General features: G+C 36.7%; 1 protein-coding gene across 2 annotated transcripts in view; it reads right to left on the bottom strand.

Annotated features, from left to right (window-relative positions):
* FAAH2 (fatty acid amide hydrolase 2) overlaps positions 1 to 27,192 on the bottom strand; it is a 115,710-nt gene that overhangs the window by 29,588 nt on the left and 58,930 nt on the right. For both annotated transcript variants that reach the window (XM_031660767.1, XM_031660766.1), the window contains exons 3-4: positions 15,705 to 15,824; positions 436 to 547 (exon numbers count right to left, since the gene is read on the bottom strand). In XM_031660767.1, the coding sequence (XP_031516627.1) occupies positions 436 to 547; positions 15,705 to 15,824 (232 nt within the window). The remainder of the gene's footprint in view (positions 1 to 435; positions 548 to 15,704; positions 15,825 to 27,192) is intronic.

Raw genomic sequence — 27,192 nt, 5'->3', positions numbered from 1 at the left:
CTAGGGCAGTGTGGAAGGGAAATGTGGGGTTGTAGCACCCACACAGAGTTCCCACTGGAGCACTGCCTAGTGGAGCTGTGAGAAGAGGGCCACTGTCCTCCAGACCCCAGAATGGTAGATCCACTGATAGCTTACACAGTACACCCAGAAAAGCCACAGACACTCAATGCCAACACATGAAAGCAACTTGGAGGGAGGCTATACCCTGGAAAGCCATAGGAGTGGAGCTGCCCATGACCACGGGAACCCACCTCTTGCATCAGCATGACCTGGATTAGAGACATGGAGTCAAAGGAGATCATTTTGGAGATTTAAGATTTCACTGCCCCCCTGGATTTTGTACTTGCATGGGGCTTTTAGTCAAAAATTTATATTTAGATATTAAGAAATATTACAGGACATCAAACTGGTCTAGGTAGAAGATGATTTACATACCAATGGAAGGGATGGTGTACACTGACAGACCCAGGCACCATTTGATCAACTCCCACAGAGGATTGACATGTTTCCCATGGTCACCAAGCAAATCCACAAATTTCACAGGTTCCTGAGATTGAAAACGAGAAATAAAATACAAGAATATTTTCTCAAAATAGTAAAGACAAAAATATCTATAAAAGTTTTATAGTAGGATTATGCATAACAGCCAAATACCAGTCAATTGATGAATACATAAATAAAATTTATTAATAAAATATTAGTCACACAATGTAAGTGCTGATATATGATACAATATAGATAAAACTTGAAACATTGTGCCCAGTGAAAGAAGTCAGTAACAAGACACCACACACTTATGAGACTATTTGCATGAAATATCCAGAATAATCAAATCTATAGAGACAGAAAGTAGATTACTGGTTACTTAAGGCTATGGAGGGGCAAGTGGACTGTAGAGTGACTGATAATGAGTATGAGGTCTCTTTTAGGAATGATGAAAATATTCTAAAATTGTGATGATTGTTGCACAATTCTGAATGTACTAAAATCCATTACATTGTATGCATTAAATAGGCACATTGCATAGTATATGAATTATAACTCAATAAACCTGTTATAGGGAAGTGGAGGCAGAGCAGGATGGCTGAATAGAATGCTTCAGCAATCAGTCTCCTTGAAAGAACACCAAATTAAACAACTATGCATGCAATAAAGCACATTCATAATAACCAATAAAGTCAGCAATCACAATCACTGGTTTTAACAAAATATCAATAAAAGAGTCATTGAAGAGTGTAGGAAAGATGGTCTTGTATTGCCTACACCAACCCTCCCCCATTGTCCATCAGCACCTCATTGTAAGACAATTTGTTTGCTTACAGGACTGTGAGTTAAGTGAATGGGCTACTTTGCATTGGAACCCAGTCTTGCCCTGTCCCACTGGTATGCAACATAGTGAAAAATTATGCTAGCATCAAAGCAGGGAACATTTATAGTGGTTCTGAATGAGGAAAATTCTAAGCTCCAGTGGAAGGAGTCCTGGCTGGCTCTACCACTAGCTGACTAACATGGCCCTAGGCCTGAAGCAAATTTGAGTGACCATCAGGCCACAAGGACTAATAGTCCTTGGAAAAACCCTGGAGCTACACTGTTCTCTCAGAGGCAATTGATTTTGGATGCACCCAACCTAGTGCAACACCAGCTGTGGTGGCCAAAAGAGTGCATACATCACCCTTCCTTTAACTCCAGGCAATGTAGCTGGTGAAGAGACTTCTGTGGCTTTGGGAAAGGAGTGGGAAGAGTACAGAGGATTTTGTCTTGCAACTTGGGTACCAGCTTAGCTATAGTAAAATGAAGCAACAAGGAGATCCCTGAAGCCCCCAATAACAGGCCTTAGCTCCTGTATGGTCTTTCTAGACCCACTCTAGTCAGAAGGGAATTGACTGTACTGAAGGGAAGAACCCAGTACCAGGAGGATTCCCCACCTTCAGACTGAAGAGCACTTGAGTCTCCTATAAACATAAGTCAGGCAGTAGTTGCCATGAGCCTTGGATGAGACCCAGTACTGTGCTAGCTTAATGTTTAATCTAGCACTTTCCCAGCTGTAGTGTCCACAGGAGTACACATGTCACCCCTTTCCCAACTCTAGAAAACTCAGCATAAAAACAGACTCCTTCATATTGGGGGAAAGAGAGAGAAGAGAGTGACGTACTTTACCTAGTGACCCAGGAAACTTTCCCTTATATTACTCAACACCGCCAGAGCAGTGCCTCTAGGAGTTGGCAAGAGTCACAGCATTCCTGAGCTTAAGACGCCACCTAGTGCTGTTATGGATTCAGTGAAAAAACACTCTGATGGTAGTTTCTTTTGCTGTGCACAAGCTTAGCTCACTTGATCCCATTTGTCACCTTTGGGCTTGCCGTTTCTTACAGGTTTTCTACATCGAAGTCTTTTTGCCCATGCCTATGTCCTGAAATGGTACCTTACCTAGGCTTCTTCCTCTAGGGTTTTATGGTATTAGGTCGAGTAAACATTTAAGTCTCTAATCCATCTTGAATTAATTTTCAGATAAGGAGTAAGGTTAAGCAAGGAAAGGTTCCATTTCATTTATGGATAGAGCCAATTTTCCCAGCACCATTTATTAAATAGGAATCCCTTCCGGCTTCTTTGTTTCTCCAGGCTTGTCACAAAATCAGATGGCTGTAGATGTGTGGCATTATTTCTGGAGGACTCTAGTTCTGCTTTTCTATCTGTCTATATCTCTGTTTTGGTACCCAGCAAATTATGCTGTTTTGCTTTACTGCAGTTTGGTACTACAAAGTTTGGAAGCTTCAGTGCAGCATGAGGATGCCTCCAGCTTTGTTCTTTGGACGGTGGATTGTCTTGCAATGCGGGCCTTGGTCTAACTTGTTGTTTTTCCCAATTCTGTGAAGAAACTCATTGCAGCTTGATGGGATGGCATTGAATCATATAAATAACCTTGGGCAGTATGGGCCATTTCACGATATTGATTCTTCCATCCAAGGAGCATGTTATGTTCTTCCACCCTGTTTGTGTCCTCTTTATTTCACTGAGCAGTTGTTTAGAAGAAGTCCTTTGAAGCAGGTCCTTGTAATTCTCTCTGTAAATTGATTCCTAGGCATTATTTTTTATTATTATTATACTTTAAGTTCTAGGGTACATGTGCATAATGTGCAGGTTTGTTACATATGCTACTTGTGTCATAAGTTACAAAGGTAATCTACTAACCTGGGTTACTTACATCAGGTATACCCTGGGTGCAATCCCTCCCCCTTCCCCTCCCCTACAGGCCCTGTGTGATGCCCTCCGGGAGTCCTAGGTATTTTATTATCATTGTGCCAATTGTGAATGGAAGTTCATTCCTGATTTGGCTCTCTGTTTGTCTGTTAGTGTGGTGTATATAAGAATGCTTGTGAATTTCTGTACATTAATTTTGTATCCTGAGACTTTGCTTGAAACGGCTTAATAGCTTAAGGAGATTTTGGGCTGAGACAATGGGCTTTCTAAATATAATAACTGCGTCATCTGCAAACAGGGACAATTTGATTCTCCTTCCTAACTGAATTTACCCTTGATTTCTTTCTTTCTCTGCTTGATTCTCGTTCTAGCCAGAACTCCAACACTGTGTTGAATAGGAGGGTGAGAGAGGGTGAACCCTGTCTTGTGCCAGTTTTCAGTGGAATTTTCCAGTTTTTGGCCCATTCAGTATGATATTGGCTGTGGGTTTATTACGCAAATAGCTCTTATTATGAGGCACGCCCATCAATAATCTAATTTGTTTGATGCCTTTATATGAAGGGCTGTTGAATTTTGTCAAAAGCCTTTTCTGCATCTATTGAGATAATCATATGGTTCTTTATTCGGTCTCTGTTTATATGCTGGATTATGTTTATTGATTTTATGTATCGTTGAACCAGCCTTACATCCCAGGGATGTAGCTTTGACTGCGGTGGATAAGCTTTTGATATGCTGCTGAATCCGGCTTCTGCCAGTATTTTATTGAGGATATTTGCATCAGATGTTCATCAGGATATTGGTCTAAAATTTTTTGTTGTGTTTCTGCCAGGTTGCATCAGGGATGATGCTGTCTCATAAAATGAGTTAGGAGGACTCTTTGCTATTGATTGAATTAGTTTCAGAAGGAATGGTACCAACTCCTCCTTTGTACTTGTAGAATTCAGCCAGAATACATCTGTTCCTGGACTTTTTTGCTGGTAGGCTATTAATTATTGGGCTCTAATTTCCAGAGCCTGCTATTGGTCTATTCAGGGATCCAACTTCTTCCTGGTTTAGTCTTGGAAGAGTGTAAGGTCCAGGTACCATCCAGTTCTTCTAGATTTCTAGTTTATTTTATGAGAAGTACTATATAGCATTCTCTGATGGCAGTTTGTATTTCTGTGGGGGTCGGTGGTGATATCCCCTTTATCATTTTTTAAGGCTGATTTGATTCCTTTTCTCTTCTTTATTAGTCTTGCTAGTGGTCTGTCAATTTTTGAGTTGATCTTTCCAAAACCAACCTCCTGGGATTCATTGGATTTTGGAGGGCTTTTAGGTCTCTATCTCCCTTCTAGTCTCTACTCTGATCTTCTGTTATTTCTATTCTCTCGCTAGCTTTCTCGAATGTGCTTCACTCTTTTGCTACTCTAGTACTTTTTAAAAGTGATGTGAGAGGCCAATTCTGGATCATTCCTGGTTTCTCTTGTGGGCATTTGGTGCACAAATTTCCATCTACACACTGTCTGCTTTAAATGTCCTAGATTTGCTATGTTGTATCTTTGTTCTCATTACTCCAAAGAACATCTTTATTTCTGCCTTCATTTGCTATGCCCTGTGCCCAGGAGCAGGTTGTTCGTCATATGGAGTGGTTTTGATTGAGTTTCTTAGTCCTGAGCTCTAGTTTGATAAGCACTGTGGTCTGAGAGAGTTTGTTATAATTTCTGTTCTTGTACATTTGCTGAGGAGGCTTACTCCAATTATGTGGTCAATTTTGGAGTAAGTTCGATGTGGTGCTGAGAAGAAATGTATATCTCTAGTTTACTGTGTGCAGAGTTCATAGATGTCTATTAGGTCTGCTTGCTGCAGAGATGTTCCACCCCTGATATCCTTGTTAACTTTCTGTCCTGCTGATCTAAATGCATATGGAGGTTGAAGTCTCCCATTATTAATGTAAGGAGCTCCAGTTCCCTTTGTAAGTGTCTGACTCTGCTTTATGAATCTGGGTGCTCCTGTATTGGGTGCATATATATCATAGGATAGCTAGCCTTTCCTGCTGGAATTGATCCCTTACCATTATGTAATGGCCTTCTATTCCTTTTGATCTTTGATGGTTTGAAAGTTCAGTTTTATCAGAGACTAGGATTGCAAACCCCGCTGGTTCTCCATTTGCTTGGTAAATCTTCCTCCATCCCCTTATTTTGAGCCTATGTATGTCTCTGTATGTGAGATGGGTCTCCTGAAGCAGCAGACTGGATGGTCTTGACTTCTTTATCCAGTTTGCCAGTCTGTGTCTTTAATTACGATGAATTTACTTTCTCTACATTTAAGTGGCCACATTGCTATGTGTGAACTTGATCCTACATACAGTGATATATTAACTTGCTATTTTGCTCATATTACGCAGCTTTCCCTAGCCTGATGGTCTCTTACATTTTGGCATGTTTTGCAATGGCTGGTACCGGTCGCTCCTTTCCATGTTTAGTGTTTCCTTCCAGGGTCTCTTGTAAGGCAGGCCTGGTGGTGACAAAATCTCAGCATTTGCTTATCTGTAAAGGATTTTATTTCTCCTTCACTGATGAAACTTAGTTTGGCTGATATGAAATTCTGCTTAAAATTCTTTCTTAAGAATGTTGAATATTGGCCCCACTCTCTTCTGGTTTGTAGAGTTTCTGCTGAGAGATCTGCTGTTAGTCCCGCCAGCTTCCCTTGTGTATATAACCTGACCTTTTCTCTGGCTGCCCTAAGATTTTTCCTCATTTCAACTTTGATGAATCTCTGCACTATGTGCCTGGTTTTCCTGAGAGCATTCTTTGTGGCGCTCTCTGTATTTCCTGGATTTGAATGCTGGCCTGCCCTACCAGGTTGGGGAAGTTCTGATGATATCCTGAAGAGTGTTTTCCTGTTCTAGTTCCACTTCCTCACTTTCTGTAGGCACACCCTAATCAGACGTAGATTTGGTCTTTTTGCTATAATCCATACTTTGCAGGCTTTGTTCATTTCTTTTTCTTTTTTCTTTTAGTTTCTTTCTGCCAGTTTCATTTCATTCATTTGATCCTCAATCAGCTAGATAATTCTTTCTTCCAGCTGATCGAGTCATTACTGAAGTTTGTGCACTTGTCAATGATTTCTCTTGCCATGGTTTTCTATCTCTTTCATTTCCTGGTGACCTTCTTCTGCATTATTAATTATCGAAGTATCAATTCTTCAGAATTTTTTCAAGATTTTTGGTTTTTGCGCTTGCACGTGACCTCCTTTAGCTCTGGCGGCTCATGGACTGGTTTCTCTCTGCCTCGCTGGGCTTCAAAGTCATTCATCTCAGCTTTGATCCGTTGTTGGCGTATGAGCTACGCCCTCCTTTGTCAGAGATGTGCCTCATTTTTGAATGTTTCTTTCTCTGGCCCTGCTTTTCCCCTATATTTGTGGTTTTCATCTGCCTCTGGTCTTTTGATGGTGACGACTACGGGTTTTGTAGGTGCCCTTCCCAGTAGATAGTTTTCCTTCTAACAGCCTGTAACTCGCTGTAGGTCTGTTGAGATTGCTTAACGTACCTAGATCCTGTCATTCAGTTGCAGAGGCGTAGATGATAGTAACATTAAGGAATGGAGTGCAACCTGTCTGATTCTTGCTTTAGAAGCTTCCTCTCAGGTGTAATACTCCACCCTGTGATGTGTGGGGTGTCAGACTGCCCCTAGTGGGGGATGTCTCCCAGTTAGGCTACTCAGGAGTCAGGGACCCACTTGAACAGGCAGTCTGTCCCTTCTCAGATCTCAACCTCCATGTTGGGAGATCCACTGCTCTCTTCAAAGCTGTCAGACAGAGTCGTTTGCATCTGCAGAGGTTTCTGCTGCTTTTGGCTTTTGCTGTTGTTTACTGTGCCGTATCCCCAGAGGTGGAGTCTACAGAGACAGGCAGGTTTCCTTGAGTTGCTGTGAGCTCCACCCAGTTAGAGCTTCCCAGCGGCTTTGTTTACCTACTTAAGCCTCAGCAATGGCGGGCGCCCCTCCCCCAGCCTTGCTGGTGTCTTGTTGTTAGAATGCAGACTGCTGTGCTAGCAATGAGGGAGGCTCCGTGGGCGTGGGACCCTCCCGGCCAGGTGTGGGATATAATCTCCAGGTTGCCTGTTTGCTTAAAGCACAGTATTGAGGTGAGAGTTACCCGATTTTCCAGGTGTTGTGTGTGTCAGTTCCCCTGGCTAGGAAAAGGGATTCCCTTCCCCCTTGCACTTCCCAGGTGAGGCGATGCCTTGCCCTGCTTCAGCTCTCGCTGGTCGGGCTGCATCAGGTGACCAGCACCAATTGTCCTGCACTCCCTAGTGAGATGAACCCAGTACCTCAGTTGAAAATGCAGAAATCACCGGTCTTCTGTGTTGCTCACGCTGGGAGTTGGAGACTAGAGCTGTTCGTATTCGGCCATCTTGCTCCGCCCCCCTACCACATTTTCTTTATGCAATCATCTGTTGATTAACACTTCAGTGGATTTTATAATTTTGCTACTGTGAGTAGTCCTCTAGTAAACATAAAGTTCAGTGCCTTTTTGATATAATGATTTACTTTCCTTCAAAAAGATACCCAGTAGTGAAACTGCTGGATTGAACAGTAGTTCTATTTTAGTTCTTTGAGAAATCTCTATACCGTTTTCAGCAAGGGTTGGTCTAATTTACATTTTTGCCAAAAGTGTGTAAGAATTTCATTTTCTCCACATCACTGCCAACAACTGACATTGTCACTTTAATAGTAGCCACTCTGGTGTAAGAAAACAATCTCATTGTGGTTTTAATTTTGCATTTCTCTGATGATTAGTGATTGTTGAGCAGTTTTTCAGTTGCTTGTTAGCCATTTGTATGCCTTCTTTTGAAAAATGTCTATTCATGTTCTTTACCCACTTTTCTTTTTTTTTTTTTTTAATATTTGATAATCTTCTTTTAACCTTTTAACTGAGGTATTACTTATATACTGTAAAGTATATGAATATTAAGAAAACAGTTCAATACATTCTAACATATATATAAACACCCAAGTAACCACCACTTCGATCTAGATTAGAACATTTTCATCACTTGAAAAGCTTCCCTCATTCCTCCTCCCAGTGAATACGCTCTCTACAGACAACGTCTATTACCCACTTTTCAATGGGATTGTTTGGGGTTTCTGTTGTTACTGAGTTTTTCTGAGCTCCTTGTAAATTTTGGATATTATTCACTGTCAAATTCATAGTTTGGAAATATTTTCTCCCATTCTACAGGTTGTCTGTTTACTCTGTGGATTATTTATTTCACTATACTGGAGATTTTTGGTTTAAGCCCTATTTGTCAATTTTTGTTTCTGTTACCTGTGTTTTTGAGGTTTCAGTTCTAAATTCTTTGCTAGACCGATGTTCACAGGAGCTTCCCCTAGATTTTATCTACTATTTTTATATTGTCAGGTCATATATTTAAGAATTTAATACATCTTGAGTTGATTTTTGTATATGGTGAAAAACAGGGGTCCACTTTCATTATTCTATATACTACAATCGAATTTTCACAGCACCAATTATTGAACGGTGTATCCTCTCCCCACTGTGTGTTCTCGACTTTGTTAATGTCACATTGGCTGTCAATATGTGGCTCTGTTTCTGGGTTCTCTATTCTATTCCTTTGGTTTATGTGCCTAAGTGCAATGGAACGATCTCAGCCCATAGCAACCCACTTCCCAGGTTCAAGCGATTCTCCTGCCTCAGCCTCCTGAGTAGCTGGTACTACAGGTGTGCACCAACACACCTGTAGTAGTGCCTGGCTAATTTTTTGTATTTTAGTGGAAACGGGTTTCACCATGTTTCCCAGGGTGGTCTCGAGCTCCTGACCTCAGATGATCCACCCACCTTGGACTCCCAAAGTTCTGGGATTACAGGTGTGAGTCACTGCACCTGGCCTATTTTTTAATAGCGGCACCATGATATCTTAGTTACTATACCTTGTAGTGTAGTTTGAAGGCAGGTAATGTGATGCATCCAGCTTTTTTCTTTTTGCTTAAAACTATTGGGGCTCTGGCGATTCAGGGTGTATTTTGGTTCCACATAAATTATGAGTGTTTTCTAATTCTTTGAAAAAATGACACCATGTTAGGAATAGTATTGAATCTGTAGATTGCTTAGATCCATATGGTAATTTTCTTTACAGTAATTCTTCCAATCCACCAGCATGGGATGTTTCTCCATTTATTTGTGTCATCTATTTTTTCTTTCATCAGTATTGTCTAGTTTTACTCATATATATATTACAGTATTACAGCAATTACAGAGTTAATGTATTTACTGATATATATATATCAGTAAAACTAAAAGTTATGTATATTTATATATGTATAATATATAATATATTATATATTTATAATATATAATATATTTATATATTTATAATATATAATATATATTTATTATTATTTATAATATATAATATACATTACATTTATATATCACATAATATATTATATTTATATATCATATACTAGAAACAATATAAATATAATTAATATATATAAATAAATACTATACATACATTATATATATTTCATCTTCTTGTTAATTAACAAGGAGTTCTACTTAATTTATTTTTCATAGCTATTGCAAATGGAATTGTATTCTCGATTTTATTCTCAGCTACACTGTTATTGGTAGCTGAGATCTTGAGTTGATTTTTGTATACGATGAAAGATTTTAATACATCTCGAGTCGATTTTTGTATATGGTGAAAGACAGGCGTCCACTTTCATTGTTCTACATACAACAATCAAATTTTCACATATAAAAATGCTACTTATTTTTATACACGGATTTTGTATCCTGAAACTTTACTGAATTTTGTTTTGGAGTCTTTAGGTTTTTCTAGATATAAGATTATATAATCAGATAACAGGAAAAATTTTGACTTCCTTTTTTCCAATTTGGATATCTTTTATTTCTTTCTTTTGCCAGATCACTCTGGCTGGGACTTTCAGTACTATTTGAATAGAAGTGGTGAAAGTGGGCATCCTTGTCTTGTTCTAGTTCTTAGAGGAAATGCCTTCAACTTTTCTCCATTCAGTGTCATATTAGATTTGGGTTTGTTGTATGTGGCCTTTATTACATTGAGATATGTTCATTTTATGCCTAGATTGTTGACACTGTTTATAATAAAAAGTTTCTAAATTTTATTAAATGCTTTTCCTGCATCTATTGAGATAATTATATGCTTTTTATTTCTGTTTATGTAATATATCACCTTTATTGATTTGTATATGTTAAACCATCCTTATATTCCTCATATAAAACCTACTTGTTTATGGCATATTATCTTTTTGATATGCTGTTGAATTTGGCTTTCTAGTATTTTGCTGAGGATTTTTGCATCTATGCCCTTCAGGAATACTGATCTATAGATTTTCTGTGGTGGTTGTGTTTTTGTCTGGTTTTGGTATCAGGGTGATAGTGGTGTCATGGAATGAGTTATGAAGAATTCTCTGCTCTTTTAACTTCTGGAACAATTTCAAAAGAATTGTTTATTCTTCTTTGTGTGTATGGAATAATTCATCTGCAAGTCCATTTAGTTCTGAGATTACTTTGTTAAAAATTATTTATTACTGATTCAATGTTGCTATTCATTATGGGTCTGCTCAGGTTTTCTATTCCTTCCTGATTCAAACTTGGGAGGTTGCATATTTCCAGAAATTAATTAATTTATTTCCTCTAGGTTTTCTTGTTTGTGGAAGCAGAGCTTTTAATAATAATTTTTAAGGAACATCACATACCGAGGCCTATCACAGGGAGGGGGGAGGGGGGAGGGATTGCATTGGGAGTTATACCTGATGTAAATGACAAGTTGATGGGTGCTGACGAGTTGATGGGTGCAGCACAACAACATGGCACAAGTATACATATGTAACAAACCTGCACGTTATGCACATGTACCCTAGAACTTAAAGTATAATAATAATTTAAAAAATAAAAAATTAAAATTAAAAAATTAAAAAAAGAAAAAGAAAAAACATTTTAATTAAATTAAAAGATTCAATTATGATTAAATTTCCTAATAAATGGATCCTACAGATTAAAAAAAAGCATACACTTCAAGTTAAAAAGGTAAATGGAAAATAAAAATATGAAAAAAAAAGAATCTTTGTATTTTTGTGATGTCATTTATAATGTCTTCTTTTGCATTTCTGGTTTTGTTGTAATCTCTCTTTTTTCATTTCTGATTTTGTTGTAATCTCTCTCTTTTTTTTTCATGATTAATCTGGAGAGTGGATTATTTTGTTTATCTTTCTTAAGAACCAAGACTTCTTGTTTCAGTGACCTTTTGTATTTTTACCTTTCCTTTTTGGTCTCTATTTTATTTAGTTCTACTAGGATTTTTTTTTTTTTTAACTCATTTTCTTCTGTCAATTTTTGGTTTTTTGGTTTAGTTTGTTCTGTGTTTCTAGTTGTTGGCAGTCCATCGTTAGGTTGTTAATTTGTAATGTTCCTACTTTTTTAAGCATAGGCATTTAATGCTATGAACATCCCTCTTGGACTCTTGGAATCTTGGAACTCCTTTTTCTGTATCCCACAGAATTTGATGGGTTGTGTTTTCCTTTTCATTTGTTTCAAAAATTGTTATAATGTCCACCTTAATTTCTTCATTGACACAATAATCATTAAGAAACATGTTTGATTTCCACGTATTTGTATAGTTTCCAAAGTTTCTAAAGGTAGTGATATTCAGTTTTATTCAAGTGTGGCCTGAGAAGATTCTTGATAAGTTTTTAATGTTAAAAAATTCACTGAGACTCGTTTTGTGGCCTAAAATACAAGGTCTATACAAGGTGATACATGGTCTATGTTGGAGAATGTTCCATGTGCTTATGTGAAAAAATATGTACATTTCACAGTTGTTGAGTAGATTTTTCTGTCAAGGTGTGTTAGGTCTGTTGCACCTAAAGTCCAAATAAGTTTAATATTTCTTTGTTGATTTCCCATCTAAATGATGTCTAATGCTGTGAGTGGGCTGTTGAAGCCCCACACTATTATTGTATTATTTTCCACCTCTCTTATTAGATATAGTAATATTTGTTTTATGAATCTGGGTGCTCCAGTATTGAGTGCATATATACTGAGTAATGTTATATCCTCCTGTTGAATTAATCCTTTTATCATTATGCATTGACCTAATTTGTTTTTTTAACGTTTTAATTTAATATCTCTTATATCTAGTATAGATTTAGCTACTCCTACTCCTTTTTGGTTTCTACTTCCATAAAATATCTTTTTTCAATCCTTTCCTCTCAGTCTATGTATGTATTTACAGAGAAGGTGAGTTTCTTGGAAGCAGCGTTTAGATGGATCATGTTTCTTATATTTTCTGCCAATCTATCTCTCTTTAGTAGAGTATTTAATCCATTTGAGGTCAAGGTTAATATTTATATATGAGGTTTATTTTCTGTAAGGTCATTAAATCTTTTCTAATTGTTTTATACATTGTTTGTTTCTTTTTCTCTGTTTGTCTTTATGGTTTGGTGAAATTTTGTTGTATTCACAATTTGACTTTTCTTCCTCCTTTGTGTGATTGTTTTATAAGACCATTGAGTTTTATATGTTAATGAGTTATCATAATCATGAACATATACCTTTTATTTCCATGTCAAGGACATTTTTGAGCATTTGTTTTAGGTCTGGTCTAGTGGTGATAAATTCCCTCAACAATTGCTTGTCTGGAAAAGACTTTATTTCTCCTTCATTTATGAAGGTTAATCATGCTGGATATAAAATTTTTAATTATATTTTTTCTTTCAGCAATTTGTAAATCCCATTCCATTTTCTTCTGACCTGTGAAATTTCTGCTAAGAAGTTCATTCTTAGTCTGATGGGGTTTCTTTCATAGGTAACTAGATCCATTTTTCTTGCTGATCATAAAAGTATTTCTTTTATAATGACTTTAGGTATTCTGATTTAGTATGCCTTTTTGCAATGTATTTGTCTTGGGATTGTTGGGACTACTATACCTGGATATCTAAATCTCTTGCTGCACTTGAGATGCTTCTATACATAATTTTCTTAAATAGGATTTCTAAACTTTTTTTAAATCTTTCTTTCTACGCCAGTAATACCAACAAATTGTAAGTATTGTTATTTTTGCACACTCATCTTAAGGGCTTTGTTCATTTGTCTTTATTTTTGTTTGACTAGATTACTTCAAAAGATGTGTCTTCACATTTTGAGAGTCTTCCTTCTGCTTGGTCTTTGGAATGTTTTTGTAATCCCTTCAATGAGTTTATAAGTTCCAAAATGTCTGTTATTATTACTTTTTTTTAAAGAAAATCTATCCTCTTAGTAATTTCATATTAACAGCCTAAATTGATATTCTAATTTCTTTGTATTGCTTTACAAATTTCCATTTAAGGGCCAGATGTGGTGGCTCATGCCTGTAATCCCAGCACTTTAGGGAGCCAGCATGATTGGATCACCTGAGGTCAGGAGTTTGAGATTAGCCTGGCCAAAATGGTGAAACCCCATCTCCACTAAAAATACAAAAATTAGTCAAGCGTAGTGGTGTGTGCTTGTAGCCCCAGCTACTCAGGAGTTTGAGGCAGGAGAATCACTTAAACAAGGGAAGCAGAAGTTGCAGTTAGCCAAGATTGCACCACTGCAGTCTAGGCTAGGCAACAGAGCGAGACTCTGTCACACACACACACACACAAAAAAACAATCACTTTAATTTCATTAAGCCTCTTTAAAGTCAATATTTTGATTTCCTTATCTGGCATTGTGAAGATTTCTTTTGCTCAGAGTCTATTGTGTTAATATGAGGGTGTTACAGTACATTTCTTTTTCAGGCTTTCTGCATCGATACACTGATTTCTGAGCAACCAGGGGAATAGCGGATTCTTCTTATTTTTGAATTTACTTTTATTGAGTGTTGAATTTTGTTTTTGAATATATGACTATGATAATAACTACAATCATTTTTAAGAAATAGTATAGAAAGAAATAAATGTTATAGTGCAAATGCAAAAGAAACTGCAAGAGAAGTTGGGATGATTATTGAGTATAAAAAGAGAAGGAATAAAGTCCAGTATTTGATAGCACAATTGGGTGACTACAGTTTAAAGTACTTTGTTGTATATTATAAAACAACTAAGAGAGTGGAATTGGAATGTTACAACACAAAGAAATAATAAATGTTTAAACTGACAGATACTCCAGTTACACTGATTTCATAATCACACATTGTATGTATGTGTCAAAACATCTATACCCCATAAATACATACAACTATTATATAGTCACAAAATTTAAAAATTTTAAATTAGGTCTGTAATAAAAAAGAGCTACATTAACATTAAACAGTATGGTTTAGAAAATGGCCACATCTCTTTTCTACCTATTTTAAGTGATTATTAATGAGCAACATGGTAAAGTGGTTATGACCACCACCTCTAAATCTGGCATCATGATTCAAAGTAAGAGGAGAACAGATTTTTCCCTTCTCTTTTTTTTCCAGATTTGTAATTACAGGACCAGTTTTGACAGTCAGCATGTATGTTAACAGTTTATCCAAATTATAAGACAGTGTCTTCTGGAAGTGAACTCAAAATAAACTTTTTGCTTTTGATTTCAGCTTTAGTTTTGATCTAAAGTTCTGATTATAAACTTTCATCTCAGCGCCAAACATCCTCACCTTGTGAATTTTTATAAACGTTTTGTTCTGAGAGATTTCCAAAGTGTTTCTACAAAGAAAACTGTCTATTTTTAAAAATTTAAAAAGTAACTATTTTTTTTAAGGTAGAGGGGCTCGTGTGAGTTCTGCCTTATGGAAGGGCTACTCTATGTGAGATACCTTATAAAAAATATTGTTAATCCACAAAATAAATCTGTAACATAGGTATCAATAGCTTAACTTTATGTATGAGTAAACTGCAGAATAGCTAAGTAACTTGCCCAAGATAACAAAACTAGGAGGTAGCCTGCACTTCAAATTTGGATGTGTCATGCTCTAACACAAATATTCCCATTGGCAGAAAACATTCCTATATTCACAAAAGTTAAATTCTCCAGAATGTTGAATTTATCTTATATTTCTCAAATTGTTCATTTTTAAAGAACTTGACAACTGAAGTTACCTAAACACTTTATGCTTTATTGAAACTTACATGTTCTCCGTACCCAGAACACAACATACCTCATTCCCCTATATCCTTGTTCATGCTCTGGTTTCCCCTCTGCCTGGCATAATCTTTATCTCTTCTCTACCTGGCTAAGGTTTCCAAATCATTCAAGATTTGGGAGACTGCAACTCCTCCATCAAGAAGCCTTCATTGACTTCCATATAGGAATGGGCACACTCTGTGTGATCACACAACCATATATGCTTATGCTAGCAAAGCATTCACCAAACTGTGCTTTCTTTAAATATTTTACTATTTTACTTATTTTTTCAGGAGTTTCTTTTCCCTACACCTCTAACATATGGCCCACAATAGAAGCTCAATAAATGTTTACACAAAGAATAAAGTAAGGAAAGGAAGAGGCAAACATACCTTCCCATCATGTCCCTTTGCTGACATCATTGCGATCCACAACTGAAAAGAGTACTTCATTTTCTTCAGTTTAACATGTTGAACTGAGGCTCCTAGAATAGTTTCAAGGTGAACCACAACCTTATAAAAGAAAGATATAAAAATAGACAAGCATGATGAGAAGAGGAGATACTACTGAAGAGTGACATCAGCAAGATAGCAGACCAGAAAGCTCTAGGCCCTCATTGTCCCATGGAAACACCAAAAAAACAAAACAAAACAAAACAAAAACAAACAAACAAAAATACCCCACCAGATATAGAGCAAAGTAGTTTTGTGAGAACTCTAGAAACAAGCTAAGAAGCAACCACGGAAATGCCAAAAACAAACAAACAAAACAAAAAAACACAAAAAGCTACACTCAAAATGCTAGAAAATTTCATGTCATTTCTGCTTGTCCTTGTCCCACTGCCTCTCTGACACAGCACTGAGTGTCTGAAAGAATCCATCATATTATTTGTTCCTCCATTGGAATGAAAGAATATTAATGGAACTTGCTTGTAAAGTTCTAGCCTCTCTGGGGACAGTCTGAGGAACTGGTTTGTCTTTTCTGACTTGGAATACTGACTAGAATTCAGTATAGTGTAAACTGTAGGTTGGAAAATGCTTAAAGCAGTGGTGAAAGCTATTGCACAAATGAATTGCCAGGTTACTGCAGATATCTGGGTACCTGTGAGCAAGAGATTATATGCATGGAAATAAACTACCACTTAAGCTCTGAGAAGAAGCAGAAGTAAGACACTGTTGATCATTGTTAGGACCCACCAGACCACCCTTCTTTGCTTCTAGACCTATAACTAGACTCAAGTCTCATCAGGTCATGTGTTTTTTTTTCTAATTTATATAGACATAAATCCAGGGAATATGCATGACAATGGATATTAAAAGTATGGATAATCGTGGAAGAAACACAAACCTGAAACAGGCCAAATATATTGATATAGGCCCACAAAGGAGAGAGTCTGGATTTAGTGTTGTAGCTCAGCGTGTCAGAAAAACTCTAAAAAAGTTTAGAAAAACATAGACGAAAAGGTGTCCTACACTAAATGAAGTTGAAATTCCAGTCCTGCCTTGACCTACTGTAGAGGAAAGAATCCAAATTCTTAGGGATATTTATCATTTAAGACCTTCTCCCCCACCTTGATAGGGTACTGGGAACAATTCTTAGCCACAATTATGAGAAATAAATTTTTGTGGGAACCCTATCATCTTTGAAGATCACTTTTCTCTGTAGGTCAGAAATTGCAAGAAGGATTGATAGCATTGAACTAATAAAATAAATTTAATAGAAATAATTGGATTCCCAAGTGGCAGGGGCCAAGTGACAGCACTTAACTGACAAAAACTAGGTAAGCAGAAGAGTCAAAGCAGCAATCAGAAAAATCTGACTGATACAGACCTATGACATTGGTTAGTTAAGCACGTTTCTAGTAGTGAGACAGATAATAAGTCCATTATATTCTTACTAAATCTGTATAAGCAGAGGAGTCCTAGGTCAATTGATCAAAATTCTAGCTTGTAACATAAAACAGAGTCATGGCCCTTCAATCAATTCCCACACTTGAGCCAGTTTACAGACTCACACCCCTTGAATGAAGGGAAGAATGGGTCTCACCACATGCCCAACAACATATAATGTCAATCTTTGGCATGGAAGAATTAGGGAAAAATAATCAGAAGTTTTGGAGAATATTGTACATAGGTTCTGAACTGATACTAATGCCAGGAGACCTAAAATGACACTATAGTCTATAGTTAGAATAGTGGCTTATGGAGGTCAGGTGAACAAAAGAGGTGTTTGTGTTTTTGTTTTAATATTTATAATTTAGGAGGAAGTATTTTTGTTACATGGATATATTGCATAATGGTGAAGTCTAGGGTTTCAGTGTAGCCATCAACCTAATAATGTACGTTGTATCCACTAAGTAATTGTTCATCCTTCATCCCCTCTGATCCCTCGCGATCTTTTGAATCTCCAATGTCTATTATTTTACTCCTTATGTCCAGTTCTATACATTATTTAGCTTTCACTTATAAGTGAAAACATGTGGTATTTGCCTTTCTGTTTCCGAACCATTCACTCAAGACAATGGCCTCTAGTTTCATTGATGTTACTGGAAAAGAAAAATGACTTTATTCTCTTTTTTAACGGCTGAGTGCAATCCATTGTATATATACACCACATTTTCTTTATCCAATAATCCATTGATTGACACTTTAGTTGATTCTATATATTTTCTGTTGTGAACAATGCTGCTATAAACACATGAGTGTAGGTACCCTTTTGTATAAAATTTATTTCCTTTTGGGTAGATAACCAGTAGTGGAATTGTTGCATAGAATGGTAATTCTATTTTTAATTCTTTGAGAACTCTACCTACTGTATTCATTACAAGTTATACTCGTTAATATTCCTACTAAAGCTTATGAGTGCTTCCTTTTTTCTCCACACTCTCCCATATCTGTTATTTTTTGACTTTTGAATAATAGCTACTGTGGTGTAATATAATAGCTAATCAAAATTTTAATTTGCATTTCATTGATTAGCAATGTTAAGCAGTTTTTTATATGTTTGTTGGCCATTTGTATGTCTTCTTTTGAAAAAGCCTGTTTATGCCATTTGCCTACATTTTAGCAGAATTATTTTTTTGTTGTTGAGATGTCTAAGTTCTTTGTGGAACCTAGTTATTAATATTTTATTGGATGTATTGTTTGTAAATATTTTATCCCATTCTGTACGTTGTCTGTTTATTTTGTTGATAATTTCTCTTGTTGTAAAGAAGCACTTTAGTTTAATTAAGTCCCATTTGTCTATTTTTGGTATTGTGCATTTGTTTTTAAGGCCTTTATCATGACATCTTAGCCAAAACTGATGTTCAGAATACTGTTTCTTGTTTTATTCCTGTATTTTTGTAGTTTTGGTCTTACATTTAAGCCTTTAATACATTTGTGAAAATTTTTGTATATGGTGAGAGATACAGGTCCAGATTTATTCTTCTGTGTACGGCCTCTCAATTTTCCAAGAACCCTTTTTGATTATGATGTCCTTTTCAGAGTCTATCTTTTGTTGACTTTATCAAAGACCAGTTCGCTGCAGGTATGTGGCTTAATTTCTGTGTTCTCTCTTCTGTTCTTTTGATCTATGTGTCTATTTTTATGCTAATACCATGCTGTTGTAGTTTCTATAGCTTTGTAGTATAATTTGAAATTAGATAATGTGATGCACCCAACTTAGTTCCTTTTGCACAGGATTGCTTTGGCTATGCAAGCTCTTTGGTGGTTCCATATGAATTTTATGATTTTTTCTAATTCTGTGAAAAATTACATTGGTATTTTGATGAGAATTGAAATGAATCTGTAGATTGCTTTAGATAATACAGCCATTTTAATGATGTTCATTCCTCTGTCTCAAGAGCATAACATGTTTTTCAATTTATTTGTGTCATCTCAAATTCCTTTAATCAGTGTTTGATAGTTTTCCTTGTAGGTATTTTTTACTTCCTTGGTTAAATGCATTCCAGGTATTTCATTTTTATAGCTACTGTAAATGCTAACAAACTGACTACTTGATTTGACTCTAAGCTTGATTATTACTGGTAAATAGAAATGCTACTAATTTTTGTACATTGATTTTGTATCCTGAAACTTTACTGAATTCACTTATCAAATCTAGGAGACTTTTGGGTAGAATCTTTAAAATTTTCTGTGTATAAGGTCATATCATCAGCAAACAGAAATAATTTGACTTCTTTTTCTTTTTCTTTTTTTTTTTTTTTTGACTTAAACAACAGAAATTTGTTTTCTCCCAATACTGAAGGCTAGAAATTTGAAATCAAGGTGTCAGAAGGGTTGGTTTCTTCTGAGGTCTCTCTCCTTGGCTTGTAGATGGCTGGCTTCTCCCTATGTCTTCTCATGACCTTCTCTCGGTACTTCTCTGTGTCCTAATTTCCTCTTTTTATGACACTAATTGTATTAGACTGGGGCCCATCTTAATGACCTCAATTTAACATAATTATTTCTTTAACAACTCTATCCCCAAATACAGTCCCATTCAGAAGTGCTAGGGATTAGGACTTGGCATGTGAATTTAGAGGGGACTCAGTTCAATCTATAACACTCATCATTAAGTATGATGTTAGTTTCTTTGTAAATGTTCTTCACCAAGTTGAGGAAATTCTCCTCTATTCCTAGTTTCCTGAGAGCATATATATACATATTGTTAAAAATAACATAAATGGCATCATCACATGATTTTTTGTTTGTTTGTTTGAGACGGACTTTGGCTCTTGTTGCCCAGGCTGAAGTGCAATGGCACGATCTCCACCTGCCTCAGCCTCTCAAAGGGATGAGACCACAGGCGTGAGCCACGGCGCCCAGCCGATTACATGCTCTTTTAAAAATGGAAATCTGGGCCAGTGCAGTGGCTTATGCCTGTAATCCAGCACTTTGGGAGGTTAAAATGGGAGAGTCACTTGAGCTCAGGAGTTTAAGACCAGCCTGGGCAACATGGCAAGACCCTATTCCTAGAAAAAAATTAAAAATTAGCAGGGTGTGGTGGCATGTGACTGTAGTCCCAGCTACTTGAGAGGCTGAGGCAGAAAGATCACTTGAGGCCGGAAGTTTGAGACTGCAGTGAGCTATGATCACACTACTGCACTCCTGCCTGGGCAACAGAGCAAGACCCTATCTCTAAATTTAAAAACCCATGAAAAACAGAAATCTGCTCTAATCACTCCCTTGTATAAAACTCTTCAGTATTTCTCATTTCTGTTAGAAAAAGCATGGTTCAATTTAGATGCATTTTACTTCTTTCTCTTGCCTGACGTCCCTGGCTACAACTGCCAGTATTACGTTGAAAAGGAGTATTGAAAATGGGCATTTTTGTCTTGTTTCAGTTCTTAGAAAGAATGATTTCAACTTTTCCCCATTCAGTATAAGGTTGACTATGGGCTTGTTATATATGGTTTTTATCACTTTGAGGTATGTTTCTTCTATGCTTAGTTTTAAAAGACTTTTTATAATAAAGTTATGCTGAATTCTATTAATTTTTTCTGCTTCTATAGAGATGCTCGTATGGCGTTTGCTTTTAATTCTGTTTACGTGGTGAATTACTTTTATTGATTTGTGTATGTTGAACCATCCTTTCATCTCTGGGATAAAACTAACTTGATCATGATATATAATCTTTCTGATGTGGTGTTGGATTCAGTTAGTTAAAATTTTGTTGAGGATTTTCACATCTATGTTTATCTGGGATACTGGTTTGTAGATTTTTTTTCTCTTTTATTTTCATATGTTTATAACTGGCGTTCGTAATTAGTTGATATTGGCATCATAGAATGAGATAGAAATAATCCTTTCCGTATTGATTTTTTTAAAAAAATTGTTTCAGTAGGCCTGGAATAAGTTCTGCTGTGTACGTCGGTTAGAACTGAGCTATAAATCCATCTGGTTCTGGGCCTTTCTTTGTTGGGATTTTAAAAATATTATTATTACTCAATCTCACTAGTCATATTTGATCTGTTCATGATTTCTATTTTTTTCTGTTTCAATCTTAGGAGGTTGTATGTTTCCAGAAATTTATCCATTTCCTCTAATTTTTCTAGTTTATTAGCATAGAGTTGTTCATGGTACTCTCCAGTTATCTTATTTCTGTGATATCAGTTATAATGACTCATGTTTCATTTCCAGTGTGTTTATCTGAATCATCTCTCTTCTTCTCATGGTTATTCTAGAGAGAGTTCTGTCAATCTTCATTATTTTTTTAAATAACAAACTTTATTTCATTGCTTTTTAATATTGTTTATTTGCTCTAAATTTCATGTGCTTTTGCTCTCATGTTTGTTAATTTTCTTCTACTAGATTTGGGTTTGGTTTGTTCACATTTTCTAGTTCATTGAGTAGTGATGGTAGGTTGTTAATTTGTAGACTTTTTATTACTTTGATGTAGGCATTTAACATTATAAACTTCCATGTTAATACCACTTCTGCTGTATTACAAAGGTTTAGGTATGTTTTATTTCCATTTTGATTTGTTTCAAATATTATTTAATTTATGTCTACATTTTATCATTGACTCAAAGATAATACAGGAAATTTTTTTTATTAATAATTTTATTATATTTTAACTTCTAGGGTACATGCGCACAACGTGCAGGTTTGCCACATATGTATATATGTGCCATGTTGGTGTGCTGCACACATTAACTCATCATTTACATTACATGTATCTCCTACATTATATCCATCATTTACATTAGGTGTATCCCTTCCCCCTCCCTGCTCCCCACAATAGGCCCCAGTGTGTGATGTTCCCCTTCCTGGGTCCAAGTGATCTTATTGTTCAATTCCCACCTATGAGTGAGAACATGCGGTGTTTGGTTTTCTGTTCTTGCGATAGTTTGCTGAGAATGATGGTTTCCAGTTGCATCTATGTCCCTACAAAGAACACAATCTCATCCTTTTTTATGGCTGCATAGTATTACATGGTGTATATGTACCACATTTTCTTCATCCAGTCTGTCATTGATGGACATTTCGGTTGATTCCAAGTCTTTGTTATTGTGAATAGTGCCATAATAAACGTATGTGTGCATGTGTCTTTATAGCAGCATGATTTATAATGCTTTGGATATATACCCAGAAATGGGATGGCTGGGTCAAATGATATTTCTAGTTCCAGATCCTTGAGGAATTGCCACACTGTTTTCCACAATGGTTGAACTAGTTCACAGTCCCACCAACAGTGTAAAAGTGGTATTATTTCTCCACATCCTCTCCAGCATCTATTGTTTCCTGACTTTTTAATGATTGCCATTCTAACTGGTGTAAGATGGTATCTCATTGTGGTTTGGATTTGTATTTCTCTGATGGCAAGTGACGATGAGCATGTTTTCATGTGTTTGTTGCCTGTATAAATGTCTTGTTTTGAGAAGTGTCTGTTCATATCCTTTGCCCACTTTTTGTTGGGGTTGTTTTTTTCTTGTAAATTTGTTTGAGTTCTTTATAGGTTCTGGATATTAGCCCTTTGTCAGATGAGTAGATTGCAAAAATTTTCTCCTATTCTGTAGGTTGCCTGTTCACTCTGATGGTAGTTTCTTTTGCTGCACAGAAGCTCTTTAGTTTAATTAGATCCCACTTGTCAATTTTGGCTTTTGTTGCCGCTGCTTTTGGTGTTTTAGACATGAAGTCCTTGCCCATGCCTATGTCCTGAATAGTACTACCTACGATTTCTTCTAGGGTTTTTATGGCATTAGCTCTAATATTTAAGTCTCTAATCCATCTTCAATTAATTTTCATATAAGGAGTAAGGAAAGGATCCAGTTTCAACTTTCTACTTATGGCTAGTCAACATTCCCAGCACCATTTATTAAATAGGGAATCCTTTCCCCATTTCTTGTTTCTCTCAGGTTTGTCAAAGATCAGATGGCTGTAGATGTGTGGTATTATTTCTGAGGACTCTGTTCTGTTCCATTGGTCTATATCTCTGTTTTGGTACCAGTACCATGCTGTTTTGGTTACTGTAGCCTTGTAGGATAGCTTGAAGTCAGGTAGCATGATGCCTCCAGCTTTGTTCTTTTGGTTTAGGAATGTCTTGGCAATGTGCAGTCTTTTTTGATTCCACATGAACTTTAAAGCAGTTTTTTCCAATTCTGTGAAGAAACTCATTGGTAGCTTGATGGGGATGGCATTGAATCTATAAATTACCTTGGGCAGTATGGCCATTTTCACAATATTGATTCTTCTTATCCATGAGCATGGTATGTTCTTCCATTTGTTTGTGTCCTCTTTTATTTCACTGAGCAGTGGTTTGTAGTTCTCCTTGAAGAGGTCCTTTACATCCTTTGTAAGTTGGATTCTTAGGTATTTTATTCTCTTTGAAGTAATTGTGAATGGAAGTTCATTCCTGATTTGGCTCTCTGTTTGTCTGTTACTGGTGTATTAGAAGGCTTGTGATTTTTGCACATTAATTTTGTATCCTGAGACTTTGCTGAAGTTGCTTATCAGCTTAAGGAGATTTTGGGCTGAGACAATGGGGTTTTCTAAATATACAATCATGTCATCTGCAAACAGGAACAATTTGACTTCTTCTTTTCCTAACTGAATACCATTGATTTCTTTCTCTTGCCTGATTGCCATAGCCAGAACTTCCAACACTATGTTGAATAGGAGTGGTGAGAGAGGGCATCCCTGTCTTGTGCCAGTTTTCAAAGGGAATGCTTCCAGCTTTTGCCCATTCAGTATGATATTGGCTGTGAGTTTTTCATAAATTGTTCTTATTATTTTCAGATATGTTCCATCAATACCGAATTTATTTAGAATTTTTAGCACTAAGGACTGTTGAATTTTGTCAAAGGCCTTTTCTGCATCTATTGAGATAATCATGTGGTTTTTGTCTTTGGTTCTGTTTATATGCTGGATTATGTTTATTGATTTGCGTATGTTGAACCAGTCTTGTCTCCGAGGGATGAAGCCCACTTGATCATGGTGGATAAACTTTTTATGTACTACTGGATTCGGTTTGCCAGTATTTTATTGAGGATTTTTGCACTGATGATCATCAGGGATATTGGTCTAAAATTCTCATTTTTGGTGTGTCTCTGCCAGGCTTTGGTATCAGGATGATGTTGGCCTCAAAAAATGAGTTAGGGAGGATTCCTTCTTTTTCTGTTGATTGGAATAGATTTAGAAGGTATGGTACCAGCTCCTCCTCGTACCACTGGTTGAATTCGGCTGTGAATCTGTCTGGTCCTGGACTTTTTTTGGTTGGTAGGCTATTAATTATTGCCTCAATTTCAGAGCCTTCTACTGGACTCTTCAGGGATTCAACTTCTTACTGGTTTAGTCTTGGGAGAGTGTATGTGTCCAGGAAATTATCCATTTCTTGTAGGCTTTCTAGTTTATTTGCAGAGAGGTATTTATAGTATTCTCTGATGGTAGCTTGTATTTCTGTGGGGTCGGTGGTGATATCCCCTTTATCATTTTTTTATTGAGTCTATTTGATTCTTCTCTCTTTTCTTCTTTATTATTCTTGCTAGCAGTCTATCAATTTTGTTGATCTTTTCAAAAAATCAGCTCCTGGATTCATTGATTTTTTGGAGGGTGTTTTGTGTCTGTATCTCCTTCAGTTCTGCTCTGATCTTAGTTATTTCTTGCCTTCTGCTAGCTTTTGAATGTGTTTGCTCTTGCTTCTCTAGTTCTTTTAATTGTGATGTTAGAGTGTCAATTTTAGATCTTTCCAGCTTTCTATTGTGGGCATTTAATGCTATAAATTTCCCTCTACACACTGCTTTACATGTGTCCCAGAGACACTGGTATGTTGTATCTTTGTTCTCATTGGTTGCAAAGAACACCTTTATTTCTGCCTTCATTTCATTATGTACCCAGTAGTCATTCAGGAGCAGGTTGTTCAGTTTCCATGTAGTTGAGCATTTTTGATTGAGTTTTTTAGTCCTGAGTTCTAGTGTGATTGAACTGTGATCTAAGAGACACTTTGTTATAATATTTGTTCTTTTACACTTGCTGAGGAGTGCTTTACTTTCCACTATGTGGTCAATTTTGGAATAAGTGCGATGTGGTGCTGAGAAGAATGTATATTCCCTTGATTTGGACTGGAGAGTTCTGTAGATGTCTATTGGGTCTGCTTGGTGCAGAGCTGAGTTCAAGTCCTGGATATCCTTGTTAACTTTCTGTCTCGTTGATCTGTCTAATGTTGACAGTGGGGTGTAAAGTCTCCCATTATTATTGTATGGGAGTCTAAGTCTCTTTGTAAGTCTCTAAGGACTTGCTTTATGAATCTGGGTGCTCCTGTATTGGGTGCATGTATACTTAGGATAGTTAGCTCTTCTTGTTGAATTGATCCCTTCACCATTATGTAATGGCCTTCTTTGTCTCTTTTGATCTTTGATGGTTTAAAGTCTGTTTTATCAGAGACTAGGATTGCAACCCCTTCCTTTTTTTGTTTTCCATTTGCTATGTAGATTTCCCTCCAATCCTTTATTTTGAGCCAATGTGTGCCTCTGCATGTTAGATGGTTCTCCAGAATACAGCAAAGTGATGAGTGTTGACTCTTTATCCAGTTTGCCAGTCTCTGTCTTTTAATTGGACCATTTAGTCCATTTACATTTAAGGTTAATATTGTTAGGTGTGAACTTGATCCTGTCATTATGATATTAGCTGGTTATTTTGCTCATTAGTGGATGCAGTTTCTTCCTAGCATTGATGGACTTTACATTTTCGCATGTCTTTGCAATGGCCGGGTACTGGTTGATCCTTTCCATGTTTAGTGCTTCCTTCAGGATCTCTTGTAGGGCAGGCCTGGTGGTGACAAAATCTCTAATCATTTGTTTGTCTGTAAAGGATTTTATTTCTCCTTTACTTATGAAACGTAGTTTGGCTGGATATGAAATTCTGGGTTGAAAATTCTTTTGTTTAAGAATGTTTTTTGCGGCACTATTCACAATAGCAAAGAGACTTGGGAATCAGCAAATATCCATCAGGACAGAGATGGATTAAGAAAATGTGTACATATACACCATGGAAGAATACTATGTCACAGCCATTAAAATGGATGAGTTTGTCCTTTGTAGGGACAGGGATGCAGCTGGAAACCATCATTCTTAGCAAACTATCACAAGAACAGAAAACCAAACACCGCGTATTTCTCACTCATAGGTGGGAACTGAACAATGAAGATCACTTGGACTGGAAGGGAACATCACACACGGGAAGGGGGCCTATCACGGGGGAGGGGGAGGAGTGATTGCATTGGGAGTTATACCTGATGTAAATGACGAGTTGATGGTGCTGGCCGAGTTGATCGTGCAGCACAACAACATGGCACACAAATATACATATATGAAACAAACCTGCACGTTATGCACATGTACCCTAGAACTTAAAGATATAATAACAATAATAAAAAATAATAATAAATGAAAAGAAAAACAATTTAAAAAAAAAAAAAAGAATGTTGAATATTGGCCCCAACTCCTTTCTGTCTTGCAGAGTTTCTGCCGAGAGATCTGCTGTTAGAGTGATGGGCTTCCCTTTGTGGGTAACCCGACCTTTCTCTCTGGCTGCCCTTAACATTTTTTCCTTCATTTTGACTTTGGTGAATCTGAAAATTATGTGTCTTGGAGTTGCTCTTCTCGAGGAGCATCTTTGTGGCATTCTCTGTATTTCCTGAATTTGAATGTTGGCCTGCCTTGCTAGGTTGAGGAATTTCTCCTGGATGATACCCTGCAGAGTGTGTTCCAATTGGATTCCATTCTCCCCGTCACTTTCAGGCACACCAATCAGACGTAGATTTGGTGTTTTCATGTAATCCCATATTTCTTGGAGGCTTTGTTCATTTCTTTTTACTCTTTTTTCTCTAAACTTGTCTTCTCGCTTCATTTCATTCATTTGTTCTTCAATCACTGATACTATTTGTTCCAGTTGATCGAGT

This window comes from Papio anubis, chromosome X (genome assembly GCF_008728515.1).
Source record: "Papio anubis isolate 15944 chromosome X, Panubis1.0, whole genome shotgun sequence".
NCBI classification, from domain to species: Eukaryota; Metazoa; Chordata; class Mammalia; order Primates; family Cercopithecidae; genus Papio; species Papio anubis.
This window is presented reverse-complemented; position numbering and strand designations above follow the sequence as displayed.